The sequence below is a fragment of the Diabrotica virgifera genome, chromosome 9 (assembly GCF_917563875.1).
Source record: "Diabrotica virgifera virgifera chromosome 9, PGI_DIABVI_V3a".
In the NCBI taxonomy this organism is placed as follows: domain Eukaryota; kingdom Metazoa; phylum Arthropoda; class Insecta; order Coleoptera; family Chrysomelidae; genus Diabrotica; species Diabrotica virgifera.
The window spans coordinates 174,412,707-174,435,894 of record NC_065451.1 but is presented as its reverse complement, the minus strand read 5'-3'; the positions used below and the strand labels follow the sequence as shown (position 1 = coordinate 174,435,894).

The window sequence follows — 23,188 nt, the reverse complement described above, 5'->3', positions numbered from 1 at the left end:
AGAAATTTTACCTAGACTGTCTGACCATCGGTCTGTCCGACCGCGAATATAACTCCTACGTCATTGTATCAGTTAGAATGACAAATGAGGTGTCAAATGAAAGCTTATAATCCAAGGATGGTACTAAAGGTGAGAAATTTGATCTTGGCTGTCTGTCCGTCTGTCTATCCGACCGCGAATATAACTCCTACGTAATTGTACCAGGTAGAATGACAAATGAGGTGTCAAATTAAAGATTGTAATCAAAGGATGGTAATAAATGTGAGAAATTTGACCTAGGATGTCTGTCCGTCCGACCGAGAATATAACTCTTCCGTCACTTGACCAGGTAGAATGAGAAATGTGGTGTTAAATGAAAGCTTATAATCCAAGGATGGTACTAAAGGTAAGAAATTTTACCTAGGCTGTCTGTCCATCGGTCTGTCTGACCGCGAATATAACTCCTCCGTCCTTATACTAGGTAAAATGAAAAATGCGGTGTCAAATGAAAGCTTATAATCCAAGGATGCTGCTAAAGGTGAGAAATTTGATCTATTCTGTCTGTCCGACTGCGAATATAACTCCTACGTCATTGTATTAGGTAGAATGACAAATGAGGTGTCAAATGAAAAGCTTTTATAATCCAAGGATGGTAATAAAGGTGAGAAATTTGACCTAGGCTGTCTGTCCGTGTGTCCGTCCGACTGAGAATATAAGTCCTCCACTATAACAGGCAAAATGACAAGAAAGTTGAGAAACTTGACCTAGGACTTCCGGTTTTAGAAATGCGGCCAGAAGTACTGTTTTAAAGTCACCGGAATAGTACAAGTGATATATTATTGGACGCGACTTCGGAAGAAGAGAACAAATATATACTTCCGGTTTCATGACTGTCTGCCCGTCTGTCTTTCTCCTCCGTTATTAATACAGATGGAATGACAAATGAGGTGTCGAATGAAAGCCTATAACCCAAGGATGGTATTAAAGATGAGAAATTTGACATCGGACTTCCGGTTTTAAAATTACAACCGTAAGTACTGTTTTAAAGTCACCGAAATAGTGTAAGCGATATATCATTCGACGTGCCTTGGCAAGATGAGAACAAATGTAAAATTTTGGTTTTTATATCATTTCCGGTTAAAAAGTTCTAACCAGAAGTGCCGTTATAGCCGCAGAAATATTACATATAACACATCAATCGGAGCGTATTGAAAAGTTGAGTTTGAATCTTTATGTTTCGGTTTTGAAGTCATTTCTGTTTAAACAATGAGGACCCAAAGTTTAGTAAAAATGACTCAAAATTAGTAAAATTGTTTATCAATCGGCGCAAAGTTACACAAAGCGTTCAAATATCGACTTCCAGTTCTACTTTCGATTACTTTGGGTGAAAACCTAGGACTTACGAAGTCCAATTACTTGTTTATTTTGGTAGTAAATAAAATGATACGGCTTTCAGACATTGCAGAAGCATAAATAAGGTCACAAGGAAACCACATAATATAGCAAAAACTTGATTTTCAATTTTTTTGCAGATCCGCATTTTAATTGAAGATGGCAGAGTAGGGGGCTACATTTGAGGGCATGAATTTTGCATGAAAATTCGTCCCCCTTACAATAAAAATTGACGTGTTTTTTAAATTGTGAAAAACTTTTGGTTTCTGTGTTTCTGGGGGTGGGGGTCAAATTTTCGTTGGAACACACTGTATTCGTTTGTATGTTATTTCCTTCGGTGTAAATAAAATTGGTGTTTTACTTATTGGTTTTTATTTTAACCATACAATTATAATGATAATAGTAAGAGGATCGAAAGTTTTTCTGTCGAAACAACGCGTTTGTTTGAGGCAAAATATTTAACAAAAATTAGCATTAAGGTGATACAGTAACGATCAACAGGTAGCCAAAACGCGTTCCAAGATTGCGGCTGTAATTTTGAATATTTTTTCGAGATATTTGGCACACGTATATCGTAATATAATAAAGAATGGCGGTACAGAGACCAATTTGAAAAATATATTAATATGTGGAAATTACTCTGTAATTAAATACAATATTAAAAAAACGAGCCTCTACCGGCATTAAGAAGAACAAAAAAATACACTTTCTTCAAATAAACTTTTTTATCCGATGCCTAGATTTTGTGTCATTTTGGAACTACTAATGAAATAAAAAATTTTAGTACTTAGTTCCAAAATGACACACAATCTAGGCATCGGATAAAAAAGTTTATTTGAAGAAAGTGTATTTTTTTGTTCTTCTTAATGGCGGTACAGGCTCGTTTTTTTAATATTCTTGTTCTCATGATCATTTTTCAGTGCGTCACAGTTTTTCGATTTCTCTCTAATGCATTAAGTTAGATGAGACGGAAAAAGCGGTAGCTCCGTGATTAAACACAAAAATAATGCAGCATTACAATGGTTATATACATAAGATTTCTATTCCTAACCTACCTTTGATTCGTTGATATTTAGAATGCGCGTTTTTTCTAGTCAATCAAATACACGTATTACGAACATTTGACAAAAACTTCGTCCATTTTGGCCATTTTTTAGAAGTGTCAAAGAGTCAAGTGACGGTTATTATTCAGGTCAGTATTTTGTGTACCTGTCATTTTGAAATTTCGAATTCGACTTCACTTGTGTTTAACAACGTCTTTGTGCATTATTTTGTGTTTTGGTTTAGAATTTAGTTCGTTAAAAGTTAGTCATTGGCGTGAGGAGACTAGAGACATTCGATTTGTACCGAAGAGTGCTAAATATCTCATGAGTAGATAGAATAGCCAACGTGGAGGTAATGAGACTTACGCATAAGGAACGAGAACTAACAATTAAGAAGAAAACTGAGATATATGGGACATGTGATGAGAGATGTATATCTAATACTCCAGGTCATTATGCAAGAAAAAGATCCATAGTAAGGAGACGTAACTCATGGCTGAAGAACCTTAGGAACTGGTTTGGATGTAATAACAATGAATTATTTAGAGCCGCGGTTTCAGAAATAAAGATCGCTCTGATGACTGCCAACTTTTGAAGCGGAGACAGCACCTAGAGAAGGAGATAAAAACACAATTAATGGATAGTTTTGTGTCATTTTTTAATGTTTCCATATTTATAAATTTAATTAACAATATTGTTTACTTTTTAATTTTATTCCCCTTTATAAAAAATACCTACATGTTAACATATTGTGTAAAAATCAAATATACTAAATTACTAATTAGTTTAATTCCACCAGCTTTTCTGTACGATTCTAGCATCTGTCAGATTCGTCAATAATTACATGAAATAAGTCTCGACACACCCAATACAGTATATGACGTCATAATTAATGACGCACTGAAAAATGATCATGAGAACAAGAATACTATATTTAATTACAGAGTAATTTCCACATATTAATTTATTTTTCAAATTGGTCTCTGTACCGCCATTCTTTTTTCCCCATCCTAAAATAGATTTTACATTTATTTTAAATTTAAATACCTCTACACAATTTATATAATATACATATACACATAATATATAGCATAAGCGATGACGGTCGCGAATTCAATGCTTTTTCCCCTATACAAAAATCGCACAACGTCCCTAAAGAAGTTTTTACGGTCGCGAATTCAATGCTTTTTCCCCTATCCAAAAATCGCACAACGTCCCTAAAGAAGTTTTCACTTCAAAAAATTTTTCAACACTTCGTCATTTTTCCAAACTTCTAGTTGATGGTATAGGAAATGACTTATATTTCAATAATCACTTTGAAATTTTATGTTTTAGGATCTCTATTGGTCCCAATCACTGCAGCAGTGGAGATGTTTTTATTTTCACGGTGCCAGTAGATGGCGCATAAATCGTTTAATTTTCAATATTTTTTTATGAAAATTGTTTCACATGTACTTCTTTTTATAATAAATGCTCATGCAAATTTTCAAAACAATTACATTACTTTTTATTTTAGAAATCCCCAAAAAAGTATACCTATGAATTTCGTACTTTTACACTAGGAAAACCCCTTAAGATGTATAAGGTCCAAGGAAGAGACATTTGCTTTTCAGAGTTGATTTTTTTGTTAAATTAACACATTCGGTGACCACGACGACAATGTGTCGTCACGTCGGTATCATCGAGGGTACCGACGACGCACGAGTGTCGGCGATAGTACTGCGATACTAAATAAACCATTTAAGTAGGTACCTACGTGGTACCAGGTAAATGGCGTTTGTTCAAGATGTGCACCTAACATGTTAACTGAAAGAACGGGAAAAAATTGATGTTTGGATTCAAACAAAATCTTCAATCCCATAATCTTTAGTGCCTTTCAAAATGTCGGATATCATTTACTCATAGCGGTCCTCAGTGGCGTAACAAAATCTGTCAAAAACTCATTAAAATTTTTTAGTGTTTAAAATAAGTTTTAGGTATTTTCACTTTTTATAAAAATTTCTATAATCAAAACTAAGCGAGTTAGGTACGCTCAAAATACAGTTAAAGTCTTTTTTGGTAAACAAAAATTGTGAAAATCTCCCCCTATTTAGCACCTCAAATGAAACTACGTAATCACTACCGCTTTAAAAATTACTTAACTTTTTTTAACTGACCTGTAAGTTTCACTGGGTCAAAGTGCTTATTTTTGAATGGGTTTTATTTGAAAGGGCTCTAACGAATCACTAATTACGAGTGTATGCACATTGTGAACAGCCATATCTTAAACAATTTTTGTTTTCCAGAAAAACAAAATAAAACTAAAATATTTATAAAAGAGCAAAACCCACATTTCTTTACTCTTTGAGATTTTTCGTATCACTAATACAGGACGGATCCAAGACCGCTTTTCGGGAGGCGCATGAACTTTTTTTTATTATATATATATGCATAGCTTAGGTTACCTCACACTACCTCGTTCAGCACAACCTTCACTACCGTTCAGCACAAAGATAAAAACATAGGAATATTCGTAGGAAGCGAGATATGTGTTTAAAAACAAAAACATTTGAACTGCAAATTTTAAATTTATATTATTGTAAATGCTCGAGGGGGGCTCTCTGAGCCCCCCTGGAACTTTGAGCGTAACTCGCTTAGATTTGATGCTAGAAGCTTGCTATAAAAAATAGAAATAAAGCTCATTTTTAAACATTAAAAAAAGTTTCAATGAGTTTTCCCCGAAAAGTGATTCGTTTGTTGGTTATTTCACGTTGACATATTCGATTTGAAATTGAAAGAATATTTTCATGAGCTACAACTTTCCTTTTACTGTGTCGATAGACTTCATGAATAGGTACACCATTTTTTTTGTTTCTTATAAGCCACATTTTTGCTAAAAATATTTTTTCGATAATTTTTCGATATTTAATTTAATGATACTTATTTTTTGAGTAATTTGCGAAAAACCGCCTGAATACGTGGTTTTTTGTTGAAAAATAAACATTTGCACTCGCAAGTCACTTGAAAAGAATTGCCTTAGATAAAGAAGCTCTATAGAACAAAAGCTGCTCATAATTAGTCAATTTATCCATTTCCAGACTTATTTTAAACGTATATTTTTCACCCCCGAAAAGGGGTGACTTTCACCCCCCAAGTAAAAACAACCAATGGCACAACTCCAACTTTGAACTGGAGGATAAGTAGAATCAAAATCCAAATTGCCTGGCAAATACGTCGTGACGCTGACTATTTCACTCATCTATCTGACCAATCACAAACCAAAGACAGCTTGTGTTATCGCGAAAACACCAACTGTCTTTCAATTCTGATTGGTCTATCAGCTTCGTGTTTTCAACGACGTAACCATGGATACCGATCGCAAAGCAAAGTTTGACGTTTGCCAAAAAAATTATTGTAGCTGTATACGTCAAAATGAGTCGTTTCGGTGGTACTTCAAACAAAGTTATAAACCAAAACATTGAAGAAAATATACCGAGTAACACAAGAAAATCTAAATCTTATATATGGAGACAATTTATGATGTTCTGTGTGGATCGCAACTACAAATTAGATGCAGAAAATAACAACGAAAGACTAGCATTCATTGTAAAAGACTGGGCCTTCAACATGCGAAAAATTGATGGTAGTGATTACAAGGAGAGTGTTATTAAAACCATATGGAACACTACTGCAAAATTGGTACAAGAAAAATATTTCTGTGAGTATCAGAGACATATTGATCCCTTTAAAGATATAACCTTCAAGGAAGCGAGAACGGCTCGTGATAGTAAGAGAAAATTGTTGCAAACTGTACCCGATAAAAGGAAAATGAGTTCTGTCGCTATGACTTCGGATGAATATAAAAATATGTGCTTACAATGGGACGAAGACACGCCAGAGGGACTCCAAAAGAAGTTTTTATAACAAATTATTTATAGTTATAATAAATATTTCATGATTATGACTAATTGTGAATTATTCAAAAAATGGGTAGATTTGGGTTACCTAGATCAAATGTATTATTATTAAATTCCTTCCTCTCATTCTACTGAATTTTTGACCTATCACTTTGTTCGTGAAATAGTCTAATAAAATACCACTCGTGATTTAATTTATCTTATAAATCTGTCTTTTATTTCTAAACTCAACAGCTGCTTAAAGAAAACACCACTCGTCCTACGGACTCGTGGTGTTTTCAAGCAACTCAGTTTCGTTTAGAAGTAAATCGACAGACTTATCGCGAAAATTGAATCACTAGTGGTATTACTATTGATTATTTCATTCATAGGAGATTCTGACCAATAGAAAGCTACAGAAATCAATTAAATCGATAATTTTTGATAATCTCCCGTCGTTAAGTATATTACGTCAGATGCCCTTCGTTGCTACGAAAAAATACATTCAGTGACATTAATAACAATTAATGTTTTAAAAATTATAAAAGTGATGACTTTCAATCGTCAAATATTTATAAAAACTGTGTGTTTAATGGTACTTACATAAATAAATTAGAATAAAATTTTGGTTTTGAACAGTTTTATTCATGAAATAATCGCAACAAATTGCACTCGACCTCTGAAATTAATATAGAATTTTTGCTCTCGTGACACTTTGACATAATTTCACTCGCCTTCGGCTCGTGAAATTAAAACTGTCAAAGTGTCACTCGGGAAAAATTCAATAATTTCAGAGCTCTTGTGCAATTACTACTGATAATTACACTCCAAAACAGTCATTTACTGGGCTATTAGTGTATTCATGCACTGTTTAGAACAACTTACATTTCTCATCTTTATTGGTATAGAATAAAATAGAAAGAACATTAATAAACGACTACATTATTACATAGTATCATTCTATGAGATGAACAATTTTCTTTGTGAACTACTATCAGCGAATATATCTACAATTTTATTAATACATACAATACATACATACGATACATTGTATCTATCTGATGGGCAACTTCATTTTCAATACTGTAATTGATTCATTATACATTTTCAATAATATAACAATAACACATTTTTACATATATTTATTAGACGACAAGATGGGGCCCCTGACATATTGGGGCCCCCCGCAAGCTTCATCCTGCGGGGGCCTCTGTTACGTACCTGGCGGTCCTTGATTTTACCTTTGATGATGAGCTGAAGAATTCTGTACCTATCTCTGGATGAGAAGAGCTGTAATCTATGTAAATTTCCTTACAATATTAATATTATAACGTAGAGGTAAATACCAAAAAATATATAATAAAGGACACATTTTTCAAATAAAACTTTATTCATTGTAAAATAAATGTAAAGAAAATATTTAAACAATGCAAATAAAAATATACTTATCATTAGTCCATTTAATCACGGTTTTTCCTCCAAATTTTAAAGAACCACTTGGATTGATATGTAATTTTGTATACACATTGCTAACATACCAAAAAAGGTAATATTGTGCCGATGTGTGCTTTTGCCCTGGGGATGAGTTTCATCCCTTCTCGGAAGTGAAAAAATATACGTTCAAAATAAGTCCGTATTAATGGATTAACTGACCAATTCTAAGCAACTTTGTTGTATAGCGTTTTTTCACCAAGTCAATACTTTTCGAGTTATTTGCGAGTGAACTTGTTCATTTTTTAACGAAAAACCACGTTTTTAGACTGTTTTTCGCAAACAATTCAAAAAGTAAGTATTTTATCGAAAAAAAAAACGTATGTACGAGGTGTCTAAACGCACTATAGGCAGAGAACCTTATTACAACTATTTTAAAGTGTTTAAAAAAGCTTTATTTTTGTTTTTTAAAAAAGTTTCTAGACTCAAAAATAAGGATGTTACTCTTAAAATAATGTTGACCCCCTTTTTTTGAAAAAAAAAATCGAGAAAGTCACCTCCTAATTATTAGCATCTCAAATGAAATTAATCGTTACCGCTTCACAATTTGCTTTACTTATGTACCTATTATTATAAAATGATCTATAAGATTCATCGGTTCAAAGTGCTTATTTTTGAAAAAAAACTTGGTTTTAAAATAATTTTTTTTTTAAATTTTGGTATAATGGTAAAATTTGGTATTTTTTTAGACAGCAACCTCAAATGGTCCCTTCATATCGATTCGTTAAGTAAGAAACTCTCCTCAGCTTGCTATGCAATAAGATCTGTTTCAAGGGAAATCAATTTAGCATCTTCTAAAATATCATATTTTTCGTTGTTCGAGTCTCATCTTCGATATGTTCTTCCTTTTTGGGGTTCTAGTACAGCTGCTCAATCGGATGTTACTTTTAAATTGCAAAAAAGAGCAATAAGATATCTGTTTGGCCTCAGAAGAACTACACATTGCAGAAGTTACTTCAGAGATTACGGAATTTTAACACTTCCATCTTTATATATTCTAGAAACGGCTTGTTTAATTCGTAAACACCTTCATGTCTTTCCAGCAAGGCTTAATCATCTCTACTCCACCAGAAATTCAACCTTTGATATTTATTTACCGATCTCGTCCACTGAGTTAGCAAAGAAATATATATTATATCAGCAAAAAAACTTTACAGCCATCTCCCATTACAACTTAAATCTGCAACATCTTTCCCAAAGTTCCGTAAAATGACAAAAGCCTATCTATCTAAAAGACCATATTCAATAGAAGAATTTCTTAATGAATAACTAAGAAAATTGAGTTTCATACGCGGCAGCTAAAACTTATTAGTTCCTAATGTTGATTTTATTTGTTGATGTTCAATTTGCAATTTATATAAATTTTGCAATATTTTGTTTTTGCTTTACTTTAATACTCTTATACAGTAGACTCTCTCTATAACGAACACGGGTATTACGCGGTTTCGCTTATAACGAGGTACACTAGATGTCCCATGAAATTCCTATTGATCTAAACCACCTCTATAACGAGGCATATTTGGTTATAACGAGGAAAAATGAAATCGAAGAATATGTTTCGTTACCTGTTTTTGGCGTGGTGATGGCTATAAATAAATACCCTAACTGCATGTATGAAGTAACGCCCAACAGCTTTGGGCTTACCGAGGCCACTGCTGTAATAAATTGTAATAAACTTCCTGTCTATTTATCTATCGGCCAATATTGAATTTTACAATTTACGATGGCTACGTTTCATTGTTGAAGTCGACCATCGACACCTAATAAACTATGTAAGAGGCATTAAAACATTTTAGTAGTGGTGGTATGCACAATATTATTGTTGTCTGATATAACGAAATCCGCTTATAACGAGGTAATTAGTCCGCAATTTCAGTTCTCGTTATAGAGGGAGTCTCCTGTATACTGATATTTGACGATTTATCTAATTCTAGTAAATTGTATTTGTTATTTGTTTACTGATATTTTTTGACTGTATGTAAGCTTTGTCCACAAAATTGTAAAATTTTCAGTGACAATAAAACATATTTCTATTTCTATTTCTCTATTCTATGCTTTTTTTAAATAAATTCAAATTTATTAGTGATATCCAAAAATTAACGAGTAAAAAAATGTAGTTTTTGCTTTTCTGAATATTTTGGATTTTTTGTTTTTTTGTAAGACAAACATTGGTTAAGATATGGCTGTTCAAAATTTGCGTACACTCGTGATTAGTGACTCGTTCAATACCTTTCAATTATAGTCCTGTCAAAAATAAGCACTTTAAATCGATGAAACTTACAGATCATTATAAACAATACATGTGGTAACGATGAATTTTATTTGGGATGCTAATTACGGAGTTATTTTCACGATTTTTGTACCAAAAAATTGGACCGCCTTTATTTTAAGCATAACTTGCTTACTTTTTTTCAGCACTTTAAAGAAGTTGTAATGAATTTTCCCCAACATATGCTTCATTTTTTTTAGTTATTTCGAGTTGAAATATTCGATTTGGAATTTGACGAATATGAATCTATTTTTCATTGGCTACAACTCTGCTTGTACTGGGTCTATGATCTTATACAAAGATTTTTTTCACTTTTTTATCAGTTTTATTTTTGGTAAGAATGTTTTTTTGATAAAATACTTTTTGAGTTATTTGCGAAAACCCGTCTAACAACGTAGTTTCTTTGTTTAAAAATGAACACATTCACTCGCAAATAACTCGAAAAGTATTAACTTAATAAAAAACCGATGTAGAACAAAAGTTGCTTAGAATTGGTCAGTTTATCCATTTCCGGGCTTATTTTGAACATAATATGTTTTTCACCCCACGAGAAGGGGTGAAAGTCACCCTCAGGTAAAAGCACACATCGGTACAATATCACTTTTTTGAGATGTTAGTAAAGTGTGTGCCAAATTTCATGTTAATCCAAGCGGTTGTTTAAAATTTGGAGGTTTTGCAATATTTTACCGTGAGCGAATGGACTAAATTATTTAAAAATAAATACGTTGTAAAAATCACAATAAAATAACAAATAACATTTAATCTTAGACAAATTCCCAATCACTCAGTGATTCATCCGATTTAACACTGATGCTTCGTTCTCTCAAATGTATGTTGGTCAGGCCCCACGTATTCGGGATGTTCATACAAGCTGAAAGAAGTCGTATAGTAAAAATGAAAGAAGTTTATGGGAAGCGGAATGATGATGACACATGAGCATAAGTTTTAGCTACTGACAGCCCTTAGAAGAAAAACATGCCTAACTTTGCATGCCGGGCTGCCTAAAATTGTATTATTCTAATTATTCTAATTTAGGGGCTCAATAGTAGTGTACATTTAAAATCGCGACTGAATTCCGTCGTTGCGTTAGCCGCCATGTTGATATTAAAGGAAAACCATGATAACGGTTTTTGCTCAATATATCCACAATTTTCAACTTTTCAACAAAAATGGTAAGGACTGAAATTGTTGCAAATGGGATTTCCTACAATTTCTTTTTTACAATTTTTTGTGCGGTCAATATTTTCCGAGTTAGGGGGACAATAACGGAAAGGAAGGGGAAGCATAGTTATTGAATTATCTGAACATGAAGCATATTTATTAAACATGATTCAGTCGTCTATCAAGTCTCTTAGTGATTAGACGTGTTTGATTTAAAAGTCGATTCACTAATTGCCGCAAAAAATACACAGTTTGTTTACCTTTTACTCATTTGTTTGGTTAAGTTTTTTGGATTTTTACAAGTAAGTCGATTCATTACTTAATTTGTCCTGGGAAATTATACTTAAAAATCCGACTTCTGTCTGGGACGGATGTCGGGAACTTCACCTGGCGGCGGGAAGCCGCCGCGATCTTCAAATATAAGAATCGAGAATATCAGGGTTCTGGATGGCATGGAACTCGACGATTCAAATGTAAATATTAATCAAGATTGGTTCTCGCGGATTTACAGAAGCCGATAAGAATAATATTGCAGCAGGGGACAAAAATCAAGCTTTTCCAGCAGATAATGATAACAATAAAAGCTCATTAACAACAACAGCAAGTAATTTAGACCAGCCAAACCAGTCTTTCAAACGCGAAATTTCCATTAATAATCGATTTACGTCAAGAGATACAGGTCCGTAATTAATTTTTGTGGAACACGAAGTTTTGAATGTGGGAAGATTGCATCCAATGAGACTTGGTAAAAAACTGTTAGCACTTTCGGAATACGAAAAATCGATCTTAGATATTAGTAGCGTGGGTCGTAACAGACTTAAAATTGAAGTTAATTCAGGGTTAGCTGCGAACAAATTTAACTGAAAAAAAGGTATTGTGAGATCGGTCGATACATATCTGACTGAAAATGATCTTGTTAAAGTTATAAAATCAGAGTGTTCTGTTCGTAAAGTTCAAAGAATGTTTCGAAAAGTAATAAAAGACGGAGTGATTGAAAAAATCCCCCGTCAAATGATAATTGTCACATTTGCAGGGAACAAAATTCCCCAATTTATTTATATAAATAAAGTGAGATGTCCTGTAGACACGTACGTTCATCCTGTTATGCAGTGTTACAATTGTCTTCGTTACGGTCACTCTGCATCTCAATGTAAAGGAAAAAAGAAATGCCGAAATTGCGGCAAAGAAAATGATAACGAATGCACCCAATGTGACAACTTCTGCATTTTTTGTAACTCTAATTCACACAACTCGACAAATCGAGATTGTTCAGAGTATAAAAAACAAAAACGAACTAAGGAAGCAATGGCACGCCTTAATATTTCTTTCAAAGAGGCCGAAAAAGTTATTGACAATCCTGCCTACACTAGTATTGTTAAAAAAAACAGATTTGCTCCGTTACTGTCATCCACTACTGAATTCCCTTCATTAGTTTCCAGGCCAAATACCTATTCCAATATTGCTCAAAGCTCATCAAAACATTTGCCTTCCATTGCAAATATTTCAAATACTGCAGCTTCTACTAGAAAAAAACGAAAAATACACCCATCGTCTCCTACGCTTATTACCGCTCCAAGCGAATTTAGCTTTTGTGCTAGCCCCGTGTTCCATTTCGGAAACTATAATAAAAATGTATCTAAAAATAACGATGAACATCTTAAAAATGAATTCGCTACTACTTTGAAGGATTCAATCAATAATTTCTTTTCAGACATTCCTGCTCGAAACCCTGCGATTAATAGTTCAGTTCCCTCTATACAAGATGTAGAAAATATAATTAACAGCGTGATTAAACATTTCCTTACCTGATATGGCCGGTTTAAAAATTGTCCAGTGGAACGCTAGATCAGCGTACTCTAATAAAAACTCTATTACGCAACTTTTTACAGAAGAACACTTTGATATAGCTCTTATTTCGGAAACTTGGTACAAACCTAAGTATGAAATGTCCTTACAGGGATTTAATATTATTAGAAAAGATAGACGTAATAAACGAGGTGGAGGTGTTAGCATAATTATCTCTAATAATATTAAATACAATAATATAGTATTCAACCAAACATTTAATAAAAATATTGAAGTTTGTGGCATTGATATTGATGTCAATGGCACCAAAATATCTGTGGTTAGTATTTGTCGTCCAGGTAGCATTGCAGTCACAGTGAACGACTATGTTTCTCTTTTTCAACAAATTCCGCATAATTTTATTATTGGTGGCGACTTTGACGCCCATCATGGAGCCTGGGGCTCTGTAAACAATGATCATAGCGGTAACATACTCATGGAAGCTTTAGAATACTTCGACAACTTTATCATTGCAAATGACGGATCTCCTACCAGAGTATCTGCCCCTGGCTCTCCTCCATCATGTGTTGATCTTACCCTCATTTCGTCCAACTTTAGCTCACAATTCTCTTGGTCTGTTAAAGCAGATACGTATGGCTCTGACCATTATGCTATCACATTTGTGTTACAACAACTCAGAATTGATAATATTAATATTACCCCCATTCATAAATGGTCTATGCGAGAAGCTGATTGGGCATTGTTTCAAACAAAAATTGATAAAGATTTCTCCGAGATTCCGCTTTTCAACAATACTAACGAAATGATTAACTTTATCACCAATTCAATGACATCCTCGGCAGATTCAGCTCTTAAAAAAACTTACCCCTTCTCTCCTAAAAAAGCTCCTCATCCCCCTTGGTGGGATGAGGAATGTCAACAGTTAGTTACCCAAAGGAAGGAAGCTTACAAAACGTACAAGCGCAATATGATAACTTCAAATTATATGAATGTAAAAAAATAGATGCGCTCTGCAAAAGAACCTTCAAATTGAAAGCCAAACAGGCTTGGGAAGACTATTGTACTCAACTCAATAGGAATTCAAATCCCTCGGAAATTTGGCGCCGGATTAATAGATTTCAAAAGAAGAAAAATGATATCCAACCATGTGAAGAAGATGAGGCGGAAATACTTTTTCATAAATTAGCTTTAAGTTTTGTTAGTCCTTACATTCACTACACACCCACCAGTAATCATGATCATTCTCTTCTAGCCCCAGTTACACTAAGAGAGTTAGAACTTAATATCAAATCGTCAAAACTTACTGCTCCAGGCTTAGATGGCATCAATTATATGATGATTAAAAAGCTCCCTGACTCGGCGAAACACTTTCTTTGCAAAATATATAACAATATATTTTCAGGAGATACGGATTACCCCTCACTAAAACAGTGTCTAATTATCCCTATTCCTAAGGTCAGTGACAACAAAGCTCTGCGACCCATTTCTCTAATGTCTTGTCTATTAAAAACTTTGGAAAGAATTATCAAACTCAGATTAGAATGGTGGTTAGAAAATAATAACATCCTCCCCCAATCCCAGTTTGGTTTTCGGCGAGGTAAAGGTACTCTCGACTGTGCAGCCAATCTTGCAACGGAAATTCAGTTGGCTTTTTCAGAAAACCATTATTCAGCTGCCTTATTTTTAGATATCTCTAGTGCTTATGAAAGCGTGCTGTTGGATTGTTTATATGAAAAGTTAACATACATCCATATACCACCACAATTTGCATTTGTTCTTATTAATATGTTCCTCAGACGACAGATCTTTATAAAATGCAATACAAATACTCTAGGTCCTAGAGAGGTTAACTCTGGTCTGCCACAGGGGTCGGTGTTGAGCCCGCTTCTATTTAATATCTATACCCTCGATGTTCACAACCTTGGTATGAACGCAAGAATTTTACAATATGCTGACGATTTTTCTATATACACTACTCATAAAAACTACTCTCAATGTGTTAGTAATCTTAAGTATATAGTGCATTGCTGCTTTAAATACTTTCCTGAACAGGGATTTGAAATATCACCTCATAAATCTGCTATTGTATTTTTTACCAGACACCAATTGCCAGAACTTAATAGCCTAACAATTCAAAATCACACTATACCTGTTTGCAAAACATACACATATTTGGGTATCACATTTGATTGCAAACTGACCTGGTCTGATCACATATCAAGATGCATTAAGAAAAGTGAAAAAAGTCTTAATATCCTAAGAGCAATTAACAGATATCATTTGGGCGCTGACCCTAACATTAACTTGATTTTCTACCGAGCGTACACTCGATCTATCCTAGATTATGGTTGTTTCTTGTATGGATCAGCCACTAATTCCAGACTTTCACAAATAGATAGGGTACAGTTCAAGGCTCTACGCATTGTTCTTGGTGCATTTAAATCCACTCCCACAGCTGCTCTCCTTGCAGAGTGTGGCGAACCTCCCATGCAACTTCGACGACAGTTACTAGCTGAAAAATTCGTCGTTAAACAAAAACGATTTACACACAACGACCTTATTAAAAATTTAGGCATCTTAACTGCATATAGCTACACTAATAAATACTGGCACAACAGAAACTGTCCCCCTCTAGCTGATGCATTTGCAACAGTCTCAAACATCGAACTACGTGATGATTCTGGTTTGCCGTTCTTCACGGCTAAATTCGATATATGTCTTACACAACCAAATATTATTTTTCCAGAATATAATGATAACCCAGCAATTAATAACATATCTATGCAAATAGAATTAGAGAAATTAGGTAATGTACATAAATTTTTTACAGACGGATCCAAATCCCCTACTGGAACAGGATGTGCAGTGTACAGGGAAAACACAAACGAAAGTTTGTTGTTTAAACTAAACAAAAACTCTACAATCTTTACAGCAGAGGCACTTGCTATATTTAAGGCTTTGGATTGGGCAAACAATTCACTGCTACCCTTGTCAAACTTGGCTATAATATCGGATTCGAAATCTGTTTTATCAGCTCTGGTGTAACCGGTTACCTCCATATACAATAACTCAATAATCGTGGAAATTTTGACAACCTTAAGAGCCTTAGATTATAAACAGATAAATACATTCTTCATATGGGCCAAAGGGCATTCCTCCATAACGGGAAACGAAACAGCTGACAAACTGGCAAAAAGAGCTATCACTGATGGCAAACAAGCCCCCGAATTAACGCTACAAGACGCATTATCTATATGTAAGCAAAACTTAAGAACTAAATGGGCAGACAAATGGACAACAATTAGATCTAACAATGCATTTCAGTACTGCACGCTTTTTCCAACACTTCCTTCTACAAAGCTTGCTAAAAGAAGTCATCCCAATAGAAAAATTAACACCAAATACATTAGGTGCCTCTTTGGACACGGAGCAGTCAACTCCAAGCTTTATAAGATGAAATTGGCCACATCCCCCCTCTGTGACTGCAGTGACAGTTTTGACGACTTTAATCACTGCATTTTTCAATGCAGTCATAATTCTAATGCCACCTCTTACCTTATTACGGAACTAAGTAAACTAAAAATCCCGTTTCCTCAAAATTACCTTTCTATTATGCTGGAGTGCATCCATAATCCCGAACTAAGAGCTATTTTTTGTAACTTTTTGGGTCGTACGAGGAGACGCTTATAATTTCCTCAACTTTTAGGTCTGTATCAACCAATCCAAATTGTATTCAGTTAGGTATTAAATATATATGTATAGATTTGTAAAAACTGTATTTGTACCAAATAATTGTATTCAGTTACTGTATTTATATGTACAGATTTGTAACAATTGTATTTGTACCAAATTGTGTTCAGTTATATGTATAGACTTTTAAATGTTATAAATTTTCGTGGCAAAACGGGTTCTTCCCAATGCCGATAAACCGAAAAAAAAAAAAAAATAAACATGATCGTGTGAACACTTCTCGGCAGTGTTTGGACCTTATCAAGCGCAATATGTCGGACTTTTGGCGTCGATTGGTAACCGTTGATGAAACTTGGATCCTACTACACACCAGGGAACAGAATGAACGTACGGTAGTGGACTGAAGCTAACAAAAGTGCTCCGAAACGGTCAAGAGTCGATCAATAGGTCGAAAAGGTCATGGCCACTGTATTTTGGGATTGCAAAGGCACAATTTTAAATAAAAAGCATTATATTTAATTTTGATTCAGAGATCATTACCATCTTTCTATGGACCATTTCGAACTCTTTTGTTCTCATCAGGAAAGCACTGTAATGATGCTCTGAATCGAAAATAGACACCTTTGCCATTCATGCCAATTACAAAATATAATTAACATTAAGACGCGATAGCGACCTCTATTAACAAAATGTCGAAACCCAAAAGACTCCATTTTCAAACAAATAAATGTTTAAAAATAATAAAATCTTTGGATTTCTTAATTCGTAAGCAGATTCTCTCTTATACCTATTCCCATCCTTACAGTGCTTTCCTGATGAGAACAAAATAGTTCGAAATGGTCCATAGAAAGATGGTAATGATATCTGAATCGAAATTAAATATAATGCCTTTTATCTACCTGCGTTTTTACTCACGTATTGAGTACTAGGAAGCAGATTCGTTAATCTTTACCTCGGTGAATTGATATGTTGTGGAGTGCAACTATGTAGACTCTCCATGTCTCTACATTCATCACCCTTTATTCCTTGCAATTTTAGAAGGATGGGAATAGGTATAAGAGAGAATCTGTTTCCGACTTAAGAAATCCTACGATTTTATTATTTTTAAACATTTATTTGTTTGAAAATGGAGTCTTTTGGGTTTCGACATTTTGTTAATAGAGGTCGCTATCGCGTCTTAATGCTAATTATATTTTGTAATTGGCATGAATGACAAAGGTGTCTATTTTCGATTCAGAACATCATTACAGTGCTTTCCTGATGAGAACAAAAGAGTTCGAAATGGTCCATAGAAAGATGGGAATGATCTCTGAATCGAAATTTAATATAATGCCTTTTATCTACCTGCGTTTTTACTCACGTATTGAGTACTAGGAAGCAGATTCGTTGATCTTTACCTCGGTGGATTGATATGTTGTGGAGTGCAACTATGTAGACTCCCCATGTCTCTACATTCATCACCCTTTATTCCTTGCAATTTTAGAAGGATGGGAATAGGTATAAGAGAGAATCTGTTTCCGAATTAAGAAATCCAAAGATTTTATTATTTTTAAACATTTATTTGTTTGAAAATGGAGTCTTTTGGATTTCGACATTTTGCACAATTTTAATTAATTTCTTAAAAAAGGAATTAAAAAAAGAACTATCAACAGCCAATATTATTGTTCATTATTGTACAAACTGAAGCAGGAACTCAGTGAGAAACAGCCTTATTTGCAGAAGAATAAAGTGTTGTTTCTCCAGCACCGACTGAAAAATTAATGAGTTGGGCTTCGAATTGCTTTCTCATCCAGCTTATTCTCCTGATTTGGCCACCTTTGATTATTTTGTGTTCCCAAATCTTAAGAGATGGCTAGTAAATAAAAAATTTAGCTGGACCGAAGAGATAATAATTGAAGAAACGATTAGCTACTTTGCAGAGCTTTAAGAATCTTATTATTCTGACGACGGCATAAAAAAGATGGAAAATCGTTGGGATCGTTGTATTGAGCTAAAAGGAGGGCTATATCGAATAAGAATTTTCAGGAAAGACTTATTTTCATTTCAAAGGAGGTTACTTCAGACCGTCTATACACTGTTTTTAAACTAAGAGTAATTAAAATTTTAATTGGTCCAACCTCAGGCAAGTTTACTCCACTGTTATGAAATTTTGACACTATTGACATTTATGAAACTTTGAAACTGTTGGCATTTCATAGGTTAGTTAATTAGGTTCGGCATTTGTAACGGCAAGTTTTTGTGTTTTTGCGTTATTCCTTTAATTTTTAGAATTTTAGTCTGATTCTATATAAACAGTTGTTTTTAGAACTCTTTAGCGACGTATTAGCATAATATGATATTCATGGATTACCGTCAAATGCCGATATGATCAACTAAAAAAGGAGATGTATTTGGTGGTTTGTCTAGTGACATTATTGGGTGTGAATCTGTCTTTTTATATCGAAGTGGTAAGTGTTGCTGGACAAGTAAATGTCATTGTGTACCGGGTGTAACAATCATTCTGTGTTTTTCCTCAAAGTTCGGAACACCCTGTGGAATATTTCAGCATATATAAAATATTGAAATTAAAACTCAATTGTAGCCTTAGGCTCTCTTAACATTTTGCTTTTTGATTCAGTCGCTTTTGTTGGATAATAAAAAAATTAGGTACTTTAACAACTAGCAACGTTCTTCATCAATACAGGGTGTTTCTAAATAAGTGCGACAGACTTTAGGGGTAATTCTGCATGAAAAATAATGACCGTTTGCTTTATAAACATATGTCCGCAAATGCTTTGTTTCCGAAATACGGGATGTTGATTTTAAATAGTATTTTTTTATGTACTTTTTGCCGGTCTTTTAAATGACAGAGGCAGAATTTTTAATATCTGAGCGGAAAGAACGAAAAAATCGAAAAAACCGTTTTTGACTGTCTCGAGATGCATCTCGGGACAGCCAATTTTAGGATTTAGGATCCTGACTACAACTGAAAAAAAAATAAATTGTGAATTTTGTCATAAAATTTGGTATGTGGGGTTATAATAATATTTGGAACAACTTTTCCAAATAACTTTTATCGATATCTGTAACGCGAAGCAAATCGAATCACATATCGAACATTCACCCTGTTTGTGGATTCGCAGTAGGCCGCGTTTAAAATTTAAAGTTCAGTTGACTATTTTAAAAATTGTAAACCATCAACCTGTATGACTGTGCAAAATTTCAAATCTGTATATATTTTGATAGCCGAAACATAGGGGTGTCTTCATCTTAAATGCGACACACTGTATCTTATCAATTCGATAATTTATTGTAACCAATATAGTCGTATTTTTTATAGATTCAAAATATACAATGAGAATATTGACTAATTCACTAATTTTATCATAAAAAGTTAAAATTGATTGCATTGAAATATTGAACCAATTAATGCGTATTAATATAATATTATTATAATTATTATAATAGAGTGAGATTTATGTATAAAAACCCTCAAGTATCTCGGAAACGACTTGCACGTTTTTCATAGGTTTTGGTGGTGAGGGGTTTTCTAATGCAGCCGATATTACAGTGATAATTACATTGTTGTCAGATTTTCCGTTTTTCTGGAAATCTAATGAACTTTCTTATTTCAAATAGAACACCCTGTATTTTTTTTTCGTTTCGAAGTCCTTAAGATAAATTATAAAAATCAATGTTTTCGGCCCGTGTAGACATTATTTTACGTTCTTTGGATCATTGGGAACAAAAAAAGGTCTTTTGTAATTTTTCTCTAAAGTTAATCGTTTTCGAGTTATAAACAATTATTTAAAACTGAAAAAAATCGAATAATGACGATTTTCAAGGTTCAAAAACAAAAATAAAAAACATTATTTTTGAAGCTGCGGAATACTCAAACCCTTCTTCCAGGGGCTCGCTATAAAAATTTTTGGCACGTTTTATTCTAAAACATTGCTTTTTAATAAATGTTAATGAAGCGCATATGAGAGGATAGGCGATCGGGTTTCATTAACAACTAAAAAACAATATTTAGAATGAAACAAACTCAAATTACTTATTCGTAACTGATAAAATAAGGCTTTAGCTTGAATTTCTACACTTGGCAGTTTCAAAAATAATATTTTTGATTTGTGTTTTTTAACCTTGAAAATCGTCATTATTCGATTTTTTTCAGTTTTAAATTATTTTATAACTCGAAAACGATTACCTTTAGAGAAAAATTACAAGAGACCTTTTTTGTTCCCAACGGTCCAAAGAACGTAAAACAATGTCTACACAGGCCACAAAAATTGATTTTCATAATTTGTTTAAAAAGTTTTTTTTAAATAAATGTAGCAATAACTCCGAAATTATGGCCTTTAGGTATAGGGAATAAAACGTGGAAAATAATCAGTATTTCTTAAGGACTTCAAAACGCAAAAAATATACAGGGTGTTCCATTTGAAATAACAAAGTTAATTAGATTTTCAGAAAAACGGAAGATCTGACAACAATGTAAGTATTACATAATATCGGCCACATTAGAAAACCCCAACCCACCACAATCCATAAAAATCGTGCAAGCTATTTCGGAGATAATTGAGGGTTTCCATACATAAAACTCACTCTGTATATTATATTATTACACATAATTATATACACATTATTAATACACATTAATTATTAATACTCATTAATAATTGGTTCAATACTTCAATGCAATCAATTTTAACTTTTTATGATAAAATTAGTGAATTAGTCAGTACTTTCATTGTATATTTTGAATCTATAAAAAATACGACTATATTAGTTACAATAAATTATCAAATTGATAAGATACAGTGTGTCGCATTTAAGATGAAAACACTCCTATGTTTCGGGTATAAAAATATATACAGATTTGAAATTTTGCACAGTCATACGGCCTACTGCGAATCCACAAACGGGGTGAATTTTCGATATGCGATTCGATTTGCTTCGCGTTACAGATATCGATAAAAGTGATTTGGAAAAGTTGTTCCAAATATTATTATAACCCCACATACCAAATTTTATGACAAAATTCACAATTTAATTTTTTTTTTCAGTTGTAGTCAGGATCCTAAATCCTAAAATTGGCTGTTCCGAGATGCACCTCGAGACAGCCAAAAACGGTTTTTTCGGTCTTTCCGCTCAGATATTAAAAATTCTGCCTCTGCCATTTAAAAGAACGGCAAAAAGTACTCAAAAAATACTATTTAAAAGTTGGCCAAATAATATCATAACCTAAAATTTTTTTGAAAATTTAAAAAAAATTTCCTGGGCTCATTTTCTGTTACAAGAATCTGAAAAAAATTAGGTTGTTTTGTATTCGAAAGATACAACCTGTTGAATTTTTTCAGATTTTTAAAGTAAAATTGCGCTCACAAAAAAATGAAACCTAAAAATTCTTCTTTTCTCGATTTTCTCGAATAGGACCTCTGGGAAGCTAAAAATTTGCATGAGGGCATAATTTTATATCCTTTATCGAAAACATAAGTAGCGGGGCTGATCGGTGCGGGGGCATTTTTGACCATCTTATCCCGCTATATCCTTTGTTTGTCGTCAAGTTTGTACCGGTGGATTATGATGTCATTAAATCTATGACGTGCATTCCTAATTGTTTGTCTTTTAGTTTATTAATTGTTCTGTAGGTAATAAGTATATTTTACGTAAAGATATTTCGAATTCTAATGCGAGTATATAAAGTTTTAGAAGGATTTTTTAGTCTAGAACCTAGAAGTATCAACAATAGTTTAAAATTTAAATAACAAAATACACGCTTTTAATAAAATTTTCACCTATTTTGGTTTATTTTTATAAATATTTGTTTACTTGTAATACAATTATTGTTTTCTATTACGTACTTCCATTTAACGCGCCCATGAGAATAATGCCACAATATTCAGCCTTTATCTTAGTTATATAAAATAATGCCGACGCACTGTTGCCAAAGTTTCGCAGAACTTTCGAAAAAAGGTGTGCTACTATCTCCAGAAGTAATATTGATGACGCGCTGGTGTTGGCTCTTAAAGATAATCATAATACATGATATGAAAGAAACAAAACAAACAATAATTAGATATTAGTTTTATATTACTCAGATCAATAACAATTTTGAACAATAAATATAAGGTTTAATGTAAAATTTGCCAAATGTCAGTATATAAGAGAAACAAAGCAAAATGCCCAAATGCAATAATTACATCTCAATAAATCAAATAATTGCAAACTTATTAAACATTTCATGATTCTTAGCATAATACAGACATATTATGTCTGTATTGTCTATGGCACTACATAAACTATTTTTCGATTACCATTTCTCATATGAGCCGCTCACTGTCAGAGTGGTATAAATAAAAAAAAATTTGACTTATACCACCTTTTCATTTTACTAGGTTATGACACATAACATCCCCTCAAGTAAGATCATAGCTTCTATTCTATTCAGTAACTATGAATATATCCGAATACCACAGTGTATCAGAAGGTCCTGAGAAAGG

At 33.3% G+C, this 23,188-nt stretch overlaps 1 protein-coding gene across 1 annotated transcript in view; it reads right to left on the bottom strand.

Moving 5' to 3' along the window:
• Positions 1-7,660: 7,660 nt before the first annotated feature.
• Positions 7,661-23,188, bottom strand: part of LOC126891949 (WD repeat-containing protein CG11141) — a 108,444-nt gene continuing 92,916 nt past the window's right edge. The window contains exon 8 of the mRNA XM_050661296.1: positions 7,661-10,920. Coding sequence (XP_050517253.1) covers positions 10,814-10,920 — 107 coding nt within the window. The 3' untranslated portion in view covers positions 7,661-10,813. The remainder of the gene's footprint in view (positions 10,921-23,188) is intronic.